General features: G+C 45.3%; 2 protein-coding genes across 2 annotated transcripts; one reads left to right on the plus strand and one right to left on the minus strand.

Moving 5' to 3' along the window:
• The first annotated feature begins 82 nt into the window (after positions 1–82).
• On the plus strand, positions 83–448 carry SMIM48 (small integral membrane protein 48). The gene has a single exon (XM_024735685.1). It carries the CDS (start codon positions 83–85, stop codon positions 446–448), a length of 366 nt encoding a protein of 121 aa, XP_024591453.1.
• Positions 449–7470: 7022 nt separating this feature from the next.
• MIS12 (MIS12 kinetochore complex component) lies at positions 7471–13412 on the minus strand. Its single transcript, XM_024735676.1, has 2 exons — positions 13193–13412; positions 7471–9506 (listed from the first exon to the last, which is right to left on the minus strand). The coding sequence occupies exon 2, from the start codon at positions 9464–9466 to the stop codon at positions 8846–8848; it is 621 nt and encodes a 206-aa protein (XP_024591444.1). The 5' UTR covers positions 9467–9506; positions 13193–13412; the 3' UTR covers positions 7471–8845.
• Between the last annotated feature and the right edge of the window lies 1 nt (position 13413).

Below are 13413 nucleotides of genomic sequence, written 5' to 3' on the forward strand. Positions count from 1 at the left end.
CCGCCGCCGCCAGCTGCGCCTCGACCCTGCCCGGATCTGACCACCCGGAACAGGCAGACACGCGTCGCCGCGCTTCTCGCCAATGGCTGACCAATTCTTCCAGCGCAAACCCTGGGACCACGAGCAGCTTCGCCCGGACCCCGACTCTGACTCCGAAGGCCTGTTTGACAAGCCTCCTCCAGAAGAGCCCCCCGCTGTCCGCCGGCCCAAGTCGGCGGGGGCCGCGAGCAGGAAGGCCGGTCGGCGCACTGGTGGGAGGGCGCAGGGGGCCCGCCCTGGGCAGCCCCCCAAGGCCGCGGCGCGCCCCCAGCCCCAGGAGGAGGCGCCTCCACTGCACGAGGGCTGCTATCTCGACCATTTTCCGCACCTCTCCATCTTTATCTACGCGGCCATCGCCTTCTCCATCACCTCCTGCATCTTTACCTATATCCATTTACAGCTAGCCTGATTTGCTGGGGATGGGCTCAGGGCTGAGGTGGGAGGGAAGGGAAAAGAAGGGCTCGGCATTTTGTGTCTGGAGACGCGCCGCACCCCCTTCATCTAGCTTTTGATGCTTCTTTTCTTCTCTGCTTGTCACTACCTTTGTCTAACTATCCATCAGTAGGAACGTCCAAAGCAGCAACCGCTAATGAAATAAGCACCTGGGGATTAGGGGCGGGAACACAGACAGACTCCAACGTTTAGAATCTCGCGGTGCGATTGAACCCCATTTATAATGAGGATAATGTCCTTGGACCCTACCGCTTTGTGAGGTGGGGGCACGCAGAGGAAGCCTGTCATTTTGTGTCTGGGGCGCGCACAGCGAGCCCAACCTCTGTTCTTTAAGGGATGAGCCAGACCTGGGGCCGCCGCCTTCCAGAGACAGGGCCCCGCGGGGTGGGGGTCGGCGCCCTGGCCTGGGATAAGCCGAAGCCCTGTGATGCTGCATCGCCCCCGGAGGAGCCAGGAGTGACCCCCGAGCTGGCGCAGTGCCCGGAGCGTGGGAACCGGCGGACCTGAGAGCGCAGGACACAGTGAGTTTGTCGGGGTAGCGCGCCACCTGCCCAGAGGCTTGAGCCCACCCAGACTGTGCGTTTCCCTGCCTTAGGGTTTGATGCCGCTACCGATGTCGGGCCGAGCCGAGACACAGCCGAAGGAGCTGTCCTGCCAGGAAGCCACAGTCTCGTCGTGTCCTGGACGGCTTGGGACCAACGGCTGTAGACCTCCAGAGACGCACGCCCAGAGCTTGCACGCTGCGCGGGATGAGGCGCTGGGGTCTACAGGGGGCTGTCATTGCTGTCTTTGGGGACCTGGGGGGGCTTCATCCTGGCCCAGAGCCCTTCCAGAGCTATGGGGCCCAAGATGAAGAAGGGGGTGAGGGAGTCTCTCATTGATAAGAATTCGTGCTAGGAAACTACCCAACCCCTAGGGGTTTGTCGTCTCATACCCAAAAGACCTAATACCAGAACGCACCTTGGCAGGCTATTTACCCACCTGCCATCTCTGTTTACACATGAATGTTAAATGTCAGAACATAACGCTCTAATACTGCATATACTTTACTTGGAAATATCTGTAATTATGGTACCTCTGATGGAATAAATGCTCCTTTTCCAGTCTCCTTTATATTCTGTTCTTTATTAATTTCCAACTATTCAGTGGGCCCACCAGACTTCCTAGTCTGCTCCAAGTTTCATCCCATAATCTTCACAACATCTCTACTGTCCCTCCGAAACAAATTTCATCCCATTATCCAGCATTCCAAGATACAGCATCTCTCTCCACTAAATAGCTATACAGGCCTCTAAATGACATCTTCTCCATATCACGTCCCGATAGCATACCAGTGTCCAGTTCTACTGTCCCCTAACAGCAGGTCTGTCACTATCCCATTGCGGCATTATTCACTGCCCCTCAGTATTTAGTCCCCACTTGCCTCCATTATCAGGACACTTCTGCCCCTGGACAGTCCTCCCACTGAGCTCTACAATTTGCACCCTAATTCACCCAGCTTGTATCTTTATAAGCTCAGTGTTTGCTAATGTCAGGGCCTTGTCATTTCCCAGTTCTGTTTTCCCATAATCCCATATCACTACATGCCTTAATATCTTGCCCCTTTATTTCAGTGCCAAAAGCATGACATCCACCATTTCCCAACGTCAGCCTGTGCTGTGCAGCCACACTTTACTACAATAATTTTCCCCCAATAAAAGGCACTATTCCCGGGCTTCCCTGGTGGCGCAGTGGTTGAGAGTCCGCCTGCCAATGCTGGGGACGCGGGTTCGTGCCCCGGTCCGGGAGGATCCCGCATGCTGCGGAGCGGCTGGGCCCGTGAGCCATGGCCGCTGATCCTGCGCGTCCGGAGCCTGTGCTCCGCAGCGGGAGAGGCCACAACAGTGAGAGGCCTGCGTACCGCAAAAAAAAAAAAAAGGCACTATTCCCCAGAATTAAGTCTCCAAGTTACCACAATATGTACCTTTCTCTGTTTTTCCAGTTTTCAATCTTGGATATTGGATTTTTACTGTCCTTTAATATTGACTAACCACTGAATCCCAATACGTGGCCCAGTGCTCTCCAAACATTTGGTCCCATTGTATCCCAGTCACACATCCCCTTTTTTTTTGTTTTTTTTGGCCGCACCACAGGGCATGTGGGATCTTAGTTTCCCACCTCACCCCCTGCAGTGGAAGCTTGGAGTCTTAACTACTGGACCGCCAGGGAAGTCCCTCACACAACCCCTCTTATCCCTCACACAGTCCTTCAGTGACTACTCAGGATATGATTCCCCAATATTTTGCCCTCAGTTAATCCCCTGATAGAACGCCCCCCCATTCCCAAAACCAAAGTTCCCTGTTCCTTGATATTTGACACATTGTTCCACAAATATCATGACTCTTTCTGTGCCACCAAATCTAGACCTCCATTTTCTTCCCCAAATTCCAATATCTGGTTCCCATGATTATACCATTATTAGATCCTATTGCTCTGCACTTTGAACATTGACTCCAATATTCTCCTAAATATCCAGCCCCATTTGATCCCTTTATTTCAGGATTCACTGTATTGTTCCTCAAATACTTGGATTATTACTGTCTCCCCAATATTGTGCTCCAGTCTTCCTTAACATTCACCTCGTCATTGCTATCCCTGATGTTAAGCTCACCCAAGCTCCAAAATCAACCTCTCTTCTCATACCCCCATATTCTCCCCTATTAGCCCTTACTTTTCCCCATACCTGTTTTTGTTGTTGTTGTTTTTAGGATGGCTACAATTTTTTTTAAATTTATTTTTGGCTGCTTTGGATCTTCATTGCTGCATGGGCTTTCTCTAGTTGTGGCGAGCAGGGGCCACCCTTCAGTGCAGTGTGTGGGCTTCTCATTGCGGTGGCTTCTCTTGTTGTGAAGAACGGGCTCTAGGCACGCGGGCTTCAGTAGTTGTGGCACACGGGCTCAGTAGTTGTGGCGCACGGGCTTAGTTGCTCCGCCACATGTGGGATCTTCCCAGACCAGGGCTCAAACCCGTGCCCCCTGCATTTAACCACTGCGCCACCAGGGAAGTTCCCTGCCCATCCTTCCCCCCAGCCCCCATACCTTGACATTCCTGAAATACCTGAAATTCTCCATATCTCCTTGAAATTCCTGATTTCATTGAACTCCAATGCTTGGCCCATATTTTCTAACTAAAATAAATTTTCACTACCCTCACACCATCCATGTGTGTCTGACCTGGCCAATTTTCCTTTTCTATAGTTTAAGTGTCCCAGGATATTTGGTCACATATCCCCTCCACTGCCTCCCTATATAGAGCTCTCAATTGTTCCCCCGGTTCTGGAATTCCAATATATCCAAAATATCCAGCCTCTCCACGCAAGTACTAATGGACAGCCTTTCCAGAGTTTAACTATAAAAACAAAAGGGCACAATTTTTTTGGTCTTTGTGCCATGCTGCTCAAGAATCAAATTCTTTTTATTTATTTATTTTTTTGGCTGCGTTGGGTATTCTTTGCTGCGCGCGGGCTTTCTTTAGCTGCAGCTAGCGGGGGCTACTCTGTTGCGGTGCGCGGGCTTCTCACTGTGGTGGCTTCTCTTGTTGCAGAGCACGGGCTCTAGGCGCATAGGCTTCAGTAGTTGTGGCTCGCGGGCTCTAGAGCGCAAGCTCAGTAGCTGTGGCGCACGGGCTTAGTTGCTCCACGGCATGTGGGATCTTCCCGGACCAGGGCTCGAGCCCGTGTCCCCTGCATTGGCAGGCGGATTCTTAGCCACTGTGCCACCAGGGAAGCCCCAAGAATCAAATTCTTAAAAAAAAAAAAAAAGATCAAATTCTAGAGAGTCTTAGTGACCTAGCTAAGCTCACATGCCCACTTTTGGCCAGAAGGCAAAAGAAACATCTTAATAAGAAGACCCCATGAAAACAGCACACTATAGGAAAGAGACAGTTTCCCAAAGGAAAACTGAAGTTATCAAGACCATGGATACTGGGCAGGCAAAAATAATAGACATCTAGTAAACTGACTTTTAGCAGATCACAAATGCTAAAGGGAGAAACAATTATTTTGGACATTTGTCCTATTATGTACTGGCTTCCCAAAGTGGCTACACCATTCTACATTCCCACCACACTGTATGGTTCCAATTTCTCCACTTCTTTGCCAAAACTTACCTTTAAAAACAAAAGTTATAGTCGTCTTAGTGAGTATGAAGTGGTATCTCATTGTGCTTTTGATTTGCATTTCCCTGATGGCTAATGATGTTGGATTATCTTTTCATTTGCTTAGCCAAGTGTATATATTCTTTGAAGAAATGTCTATTCAGATCCTTTACCCATTTTTAAATCGGGCTGTTTGTCTTGAATTCTATGGGTTCTTTATATGTTCTAAACATGTCTATTATCAGATATAATTTGCAAAAATTTCCTCATTCTGTGGTTTGTCTTTTCACTTTCATGATGGTATCTTTGAAGTTCAAAAGTTTTTAATTTTGATGATGTCCATCTTACCTATTTTTTTCCTTTATTCCTTATGTTTTTGGTGTCATCTCTAAGAAACTGTTGCTTAATTCAAGAACACAAAGGTTTAAGCCTATGTTTTCTTCTAAGAGTTTTATAGTTTTAATGCTTATATTTAGCTCTCTGATCCATTTCTGAGTTTCATTTTTATACACGGTTTGAGTTAGAGATCCAATTTCAATCACCAATGGCCAATGATTTATGTAATGAAGCTTGCTTAAAACCCAAAAAGAGAGGGTTTGGAAAGCTTCCAGGTTGGGGAATCAGAATGTTTACATGTGCCACCATGCCAGACCCGAAGTCCACAGGGACAGAAGCTCCTTTGTTCAGGACCTTACCGTTTATCTCTTCATCTGGTTCTTGACTCATATATCCTTTATAATAAAGCAGTAATCCAGTGAGTAAACGGGCTTCCTGAGTTCTGTGAGCTGCTCTAGAAAATTAATTGTACTCTAGGAGGGGGTCTTGGGAACCTCTGATTTATAGCCAGTCAGTCAGAAGCACAGGTAGCCTAGGCTTCTGATTGGCATCTGAAGTGGAGGACAGTCTTGTGGGACTGAACCCTTAATCTGTGCAATCTGATGCTATCTCCAGGTAGTGTCAGAATTGAGTTGAATTGCAGGACACTGACCTGGTGATGAAAAGTGCTTGGTGGTATGGGGAAACACCGTCCCCTTCCCAACATCAGAACTGAGTGCAGAATGTCTTAAATAGTATTTCCTTATAGTTCTTTTTACTTCTGTAAGGGTGGTAGTGTGTCCACTCTTTACTTTCTATTAATACCATCCCAAACCCTGTCACTGCAGCAGCAGGATGAGAAAAGTCTATTTGGAAGTATACAGTGGGGAGCAGGCACGATAATGACGGAGAATAAATAAATGCAAGGGAAAGCTTGGGAATTGGCATCTAGGGAGACTGCTGTGTTTTTTTTAAATATTTATTTATTTGGCTGCGCCAGGTCTTGGTTGCCACACATGGAATCTTCGTTGTGGCATGTGAATTCTTAGTTGTAGCATGTGGGATCTAGTTCCCTGAGCAGGGACTGAACCCAGGCCCCCTGCACTGGGAGCACAGAGTCTTAGCCACTGGACCACCAGGGAAGTCCCGGGAAATTGAAGGTTTGATATTACAAAATCATAGGATCTAATGTAGAGGGAAGTAGGAAATTGGATAAGACTGATGCTGGATGGGAGATGAGGCAATGAAGCACAGTGGGTAACCAAGTATTTGTTATCCTGATTTATTTCTGAAGTTTTGAGGGAGGAATTTAATTATTAGAGGACAATGGGGCCAAGTATATTAATTTATTCCTGCAGAGACACTACTATGACAAATAGTCACAGTATTAATATCCAACAAGTATTAAGCACTTACTCAACATGTAATGGACTCGAGTTCTAAATACTATGGATTTCACCCTTCTATCCAAGTCAGGTCCATATTTTAACCGTATCCAAACAAACCATATTATTGCATATATAATGAGGCCAAGCAGATCTCAGCTGTTGTTTCCTTAATAAGCAGCCTAGGGGGCTTCCCTGGTGGCGCAGTGGTTAAGAATCCACCTGCCAATGCAGGGGACACGAGTTCGAGCCCTGCTCCGGGAGGATCCCACATGCCGCAGAGCAACGAAGCCCGTACGCCACAACTACTGAGCCCGCGTGCCACAACTACTGAAGCCCACACGCCTAGAGCCCGTGCTCCGCAACAAGAGAAGCCACCGCAATGAGAATCCCGCGCACCGCAACAAAGAGTAGCCCCCGCTCGCCGCAACTAGAGAAAGCCGGCGTGCAGCAATGAAGACCCAATGCAGCCAAAAATAAATAAATTAAATAAATAAATTTAAAAAAATAAATAAGCAGCCTACATCATTATGAATACCTTAATTTCTAATTTCACTAGGTATGTTAGTTTCCTGCACCTACTGTAACAAACTTAGTGACTTAAAACAGCAGCAATGTATTCTCTCACAGTTTTGGAAGCCAGAAATTTAAAAGAAGGGGGTCAGCAGGGCCACACTCCCTCTGGAAGCTCTAGGGAAGAACCTGTTCTTTGCCTCTTCCAGCTTACGGTGGCTCTTGGCATTCCGTGACTTGTGGCTGCATCACTCCAATCTCCCTCTGTGGTCACAAGGCCTCCTCCTTGTCTGTCTCAAATCTCCCTCTATAAAGTCACCTGTCATTGGATTTAGGGCCCAACCAGATAAATCAGGATGACTTCCTTATCTCCAGATCCTTAACATAATTTTATCTGTAAAACCATTTTTCCAAATAAGGCACAATCACAGATTCCAGGAATCAGGACATGGACATACCTTTTGGGGGATCACCATTCAACCCACTACACTAGGAGATTTTAAATAAGCTCCAAATGCAAAAATAAAAAATAAAAATAAATGATCATTTGGGTAAAAAGTCATACTGAAGGACGCATACCATGACATTATATACAGCAGAAAATCACAAATCAATGCTTTAAAAACATATATATTTAAGGTACAGGATTGGAAAAAAGGACTCTTTGATAATAAACATATTCCAGGTAAACACAGGCTTCCTAAACTGATGAATATTTAATTGCAAATATTAATACCCTAAGTTACACTTCTATATAAAGGAGAAACTCCAAATCCTGTTCTTTAGGAAGACGTGGAAGGCAAGTAATACCTTAAGAGCAACTATTGCTATCTCTCCCCTTTCCTTGGGTGATCTAACATTTTACATGGATTAGTTACAAAAGGAAATATTAGATTCCATTGAATTTAAGCACAAGACACAGCTAAAATTTATCACTGAGAGTACTAAATACTTGATGCTTATGAGTGTGAATAAATAATTAAATATTAGGTACAAGGCAGATTCCAAAACTAACTGAAGCATGAAAAAAAGGTATAAATACCTAATAGTCAGTTAATATAAATTTTGCTGTTGGATATGTTCCAGGCTTCCTTTTCTGTGTCAGTGAAATCTGCTTCCTTTTTGTCCAATGTCTTCCATTGCTGGGCTCCAAGACAGTAAACTCTTTAACTTCACCAAGGCCTTGGTCATGGAAAGGATTTATTTTAGAAACAAAATAACTTCTTTCTTCTTTCTAAAGGTCATAGCTGTTTTTTCTGCTACTTGCTTCCTTCAACGAGTTATTAAAGTCCCCGTGTGAGAAAAGTTACTGGGCAAGAACAAGCAGTCTGTGTTGGCTGTCCCACAGTGCAGTGGCTGGTTAATAAAGAAGATGTCCGGGCTTCCCTGGTGGCGCAGTGGTTGAGAGTCCGCCTGCCGATGCAGGGTACACGGGTTCGTGCCCCGGTCCGGGAAGATCCCACATGCCACGGAGCGGCTGGGCCCGTGAGCCATGGCCGCTGAGCCTGCGCGTCCGGAGCCTGTGCTCCGCAACGGGAGAGGCCACAGCTGTGAGAGGCCCACGTACCACAAAAAATAATAATAATAATAAAAAAAATAAAGAAGATGTCCACTTAACCTTTTTCTCATTTGGTCTCATCCAAAGAGTAAGGCAAAAGGATCAAGGTTACAGAGGACTGATGACCAAGGTACAACTTTTACAAATATCTTTAAATGGCCAGGGAAAGCTTTACTTCTTCAGTCATGTCCCCAAATGAGTCGTTATTGAACCAAGAATCCCTTGCCACCCATTAGAGGCTGCTAAGCACAGATGCTTCAAAGATTAGTTCAAGGTAGTGCATAGATGCTTCAGGAGAGTGGACCAAAAAAGAGGAGGCCGTGGAATACAGGAAAGAGTGAACAAAGAAGACGCCCCCAAAGTACACAGTTCACTAGGATCAGAATGGTCATTGATATAAACCCCTTATCATTCCACATTCTGACAAACTCCTTTTATTATTTAGACATTAAGATATTTTCAGTCTTTTGCCTTCCTTTTCCACATTGTCTCTAATATTGTGTAGTTTTCTGGAGTTCTGGACCAGGAACAGCAAGCTCTCCCTAAAATCACTAGTCCCGTGGTCTCTGCCAACATTTTCAAGCTCATCAAACAAAGACAATGTCTGTTTGAGTTTGGCCTGAACAATTTCTTGCTCTTCTAATTCTGCAAGAAGGGCCTGCTTAGTGCATAATTCAGTCTTATACTTCTCCTGTAACTGTTCAATTTCTTTTTGGAGAAGCTGGAATTCTTCCTCACTATAAGGATGCGTCTCCTGAGGTTTATCTTCCGGAAGCAAGACGTTTGGGGGAATACGCAAAATCAACTGTAAAAACAGCTGCTCCATTTTGCCAAAAAGGTTATCAAAACGTCCTTTCATGAAGCAAAGAAACTTTTCCGTGCACTTACGAATCTGGACTGGGCTAATCGCACAGTCTGGGATGCCATCCAGCTTCTTCAGAATAACCTGTTCAACAGCCTGCATCACTTCAAATAGGTAGTCTTGAAATGCAATGTAGATCCTAAGCATGCAAGTTTGCGGTGTGAAGCCAAAGAACTGGGCCTCATAGGTCATCGGATCAACAGACATCTTGGCTTATTTTGCTTTGTTAATTTTGAATGTGAAAAATCTGCAAATGTAATAAGAAAAAATCTCATTTGTGTTCAAAAAAATCATCTGATGAAAGTAACAAGTGACATTACAGATAGCAAAGCAAACAAAAACAAAACAAAGAAGCAGACAAAAAAATAGGAAGTTTATGTTCCTTGATACCTGATGCTACTTCCAGCCTCACTCATCCGCAGCAGGATACAAACGCCGCCTCGCTGAGGCTCTTTCCGTCAGCCTGTAACCTCCCTCTTCCTCCTCATTGTCCATTTCCCTCACCTCTCAGTTACTGAGGCTTCTGGCCTATGGATCAGCCTTCGGAATTCTATCATCCCAGACAACTTTCAAGTTTACATGGATGATCTTACCAATGCCCTAGAGACTCAGTTTCTTGAGTTTCGATGATCTTCGTCTCCACTCTTTTAGCCACATGGCGATTGGTATTTGTAACTTCTTTCCCCAGCTGCTCCTACTTTTTGACCACAACCTCATATGCTGGTCTTCCAACGCTCATTTGCATATTTATATTATACCTTAATCGTCAAGACTTTCAGCCCTCTGATCTTCTTTTTCTAGCTCTCAGTCTCTCCCACCTCACTTCTTCCTCTCTCCATTTTAAGCTCCATGATCCATCACTTCAACGGCTCCCTTGCCAAGGTCCTCAACTCCCCTGTCCTTCCAACCTTGCCATCTGAAAAATATCCCATTAGAAGCTGAGCAAGCCTGATGTTTTCTCAAGGGTCTGGGAGACATTCCTTTTAAATGTAAACATCTAGGAAAATAGCACTCCTATCTCCCTGTCACTGTGGGTGTTTAACCTAGGGACCTTTTTCTGAGCTGTAACCATATACTTGTCATAGAAATAAAAGTATTGATAGTTTCATTATTCCTGCAAAGTAATTAGCTAAAAAAAATGGCTACCTCGATTACCAGGTGAATTTAGGATGAACCTTATGAAATAATTTGAAGCAAGTGGTGCAGTCAAATCTTTTTATGGGACAAGATGCTGTTAATCTTGAGAACTTATGTAATGGCTAAAAATAGAATGGTTGTAATGGTTTAGCTGTATAAAATAGGGTAGAATTTCTTTCTGTCTTTGTCGTCTCATTCACAGATTACCTATAATGCACTGTAATCCAGATATGCTTATTGAGTAATAAAACTGCTTTCTCTTCTATGTCTTGTGGAGAGGATTCTGTGGATTAACAGGATTTTAATTTAAACACTACCCTATGCCTTCAGGATCAATTTCAAACTCTTTCATATGGCTTACAAGGACCTCCATCATCTGACCATTACTAACCACTCTGTCCTCCTTTTTAAGGACCTCACATATGCATAACTGAAGTGATAATACTTCCTATTTCATAGCACTCTATATTTGGTCCATGCTAGGTCCTCTCTTATTTATTTTCTTTCATCGCCCATAGGAACCTACTCCAGTGTTTTAATGTATGCCTTTTCAGTTCATCTTTAATTTTAATTCATCTTAAACAGGTTTTAGACATACAGTTGACCTTTGAACAACATGGGTTTGAACTGCCCAGGTCCAGTTATATGTGGATATTTTTCAGTAGTAAATACTAAAGTACTACATAACCCACAGTTGCTTGAAACTGTGAATGTAGAACTGCATATATGGAGAGCCAACTCTGAATTACACAAGGATTTTTGACTGCTGGGTGGATTGGCACCCCTAATCCCCACGTTGTTCAAGGGTCAACTGTATAGTCTTGAAAAATACAGTTTTCTTTATGTGTGGTTTGCTTTACATTATGTTTGCAATCACTTCATGTTATTACACTTCATTGTTATTTTACTTCATTGGTTCTTTCTTTATTTTTGGTTGCACTGGGTCTTCACTGCTGCGTGTGCGGCTTTCTCTAGTTGCAGCGAGCAGGGGCTACCCTTCGTTGACGTGCACAGGTTTCTCACTGAAGTGGCTTCTCTTGTTGTGGAGCTCGGGCTCTAGGCGCGTGGGCTTCAGTAGTTGTGGCTCACAGGCTCTAGAGTGCAGGCTCAGTAGTTGTGGCACATGGGCTTAGCTGCTCTGCGGCATGTAGGATCTTCCCGGACCAGGGATTGAACCTGTGTCCCTTGCATTGGCAGGTGGATTCTTAACCACTGCGCCTCCAGGGAAGCCCCACTTCATTGGTTCTAACTGAAGTATTCCATTAATTTTACCATATGCATATACCGTACTTCATGTGTCCACTGTCCATAGTTGCTGGGCCACAGAGTTTACTCATAGATAATTTCACTAAATACCACTAAAATGTTCTCCAGAACACTAGGGGTGGGAGTACAACTAGGCTGGTTTACCCTCCCATTTGCAGTATATGAGAATTTCTTTTTCATGTCTTTGCCTTCACTTGATATTACTCAAAATTCTTATTTTTGCCAATCTTGTAAAATTGTTTTACAGTGTTGCTTTTTGAAAACCAAAACCATCTAACCCCCACACAGGCTGGACACAGAGGACTGCAACTATCGACAGTCTCCTTGCCTCCCCAAACAGCTTACTGTTTACACTAGCATGACTCTACTATTCTAGGAGACCTGAGTAATATTTTCACTGTCCAAACGGCTTGATTGTTCATTATGAGCCCCCGGAAAGACTGATCAACTCTGAAATGCTAAGCACCAACAATCTGTACAGCAAGATTCTCTGAAACCCTTGCCTCAGCTGTTTCTACCAATGCTGGACTGCTTTTCATGAGCTCTACCCAATCCTAATCAAGCCTCCAAATTGAAAAATCCACCTTAAACCAAATTTGCGATTCTCAAACAACTCCAATCTTGCCTGTCATCCCTACAAGACATTGCCAAAGCTCTGTCAAGGTGTTTTGCTTACCAGGGTAGGCAAAACATTCAGCACTGATTTATCAATAGGCTGTGAGGGTGATGTTTGGGGTGCAGGTAAAAATATTTTCATGTGCGTTTCTCCAACTGCCAGTAAAGTTGAGCACCACTTGAAACGTATTAACTCTTAAGGTTTCTCCTTCTGTAAATTACCCATTCATATCCTTTTTAAAAACCACTCTCTCCAGCCTTTTACTTAATTCCTTCCTTATATACTACCAGACAAGGCCACTCCCTGTTCCAACAACCTTTAGTGCTTCCTTATAACCCACCGAATAAAGTATAATATTCTTAACTTTGCCTGCCATGATCTGACTACTCTTTGTTCCAACCAAACCAAGCTATGGCCTTTCCCTGTGATGTCTTTCCCTCAAGAGAAGATGCCGGGCCAAATATCTTCCAAGGGTCAGTTTAAATACACTTCCCTGGGGACCCATCCCCTCCTCTGAATTCCCATCAGGACTTCTCTTCTGGCACTGGCCAAGTCCTACTTTAGGATATTATTATCACGGGCCTATCTTCTCCGCAAGCCTTAGATTTCCTGAGGGCAGGATGAGTACGTTTCTATAGATATTTACAGGTGAAACGCGGGAGGTGCCCAGGACACCTCAGCGAATAGAGCAGCTAGAGCTCCAGAAACAACGGAGTAGGAACCACTTCCGGCCTGAGGACTGGCTCCCGGCAGGCCCCGCGCCCCCGCTGCATGCCGGAACCTTAAGGGTGGAGGTTCGCGGCCCACCGGAGACTTTGCTCCATCGGGCCGATGCAGGGCCCGGCGATGAGGCCTCAGCCAGTGCCACCCCTTCTCGCTCCTCTTCAGAGAAAATGCAGCCCCGTGGCACTTACCCAAGCGACCATGAGAGTGACGAATTCGACCAAACACCGGCTTCCCGCCACCTTCTTTAAACCACCGCCTGCTGCCAGAGATAGGCGGCACCACTAACTCCCTCAAATTCCGACCGCTAGCTGCCTTAGAGCGAGGGCAAGATGCTACCGCGCTCCTGATTGGCTGGCAGTCCGGGGGCAACCTATATTGCTGACGGAAAGGGGGCGAGCGAGAAAGCTAG

The sequence above is a fragment of the Neophocaena asiaeorientalis genome, unplaced genomic scaffold (genome assembly GCF_003031525.2).
Source record: "Neophocaena asiaeorientalis asiaeorientalis breed wild unplaced genomic scaffold, Neophocaena_asiaeorientalis_V1.1 scaffold129, whole genome shotgun sequence".
NCBI classification, from domain to species: domain Eukaryota; kingdom Metazoa; phylum Chordata; class Mammalia; order Artiodactyla; family Phocoenidae; genus Neophocaena; species Neophocaena asiaeorientalis.

Excerpts from the sequence above, each read along its gene's own strand:
- SMIM48 (XM_024735685.1), top strand. The coding sequence starts at position 83 with ATGGCTGACCAATTCTTCCAGCGCAAACCCTGGGACCACGAGCAGCTT.
- MIS12 (XM_024735676.1), bottom strand. The coding sequence starts at position 9,466 with ATGTCTGTTGATCCGATGACCTATGAGGCCCAGTTCTTTGGCTTCACA.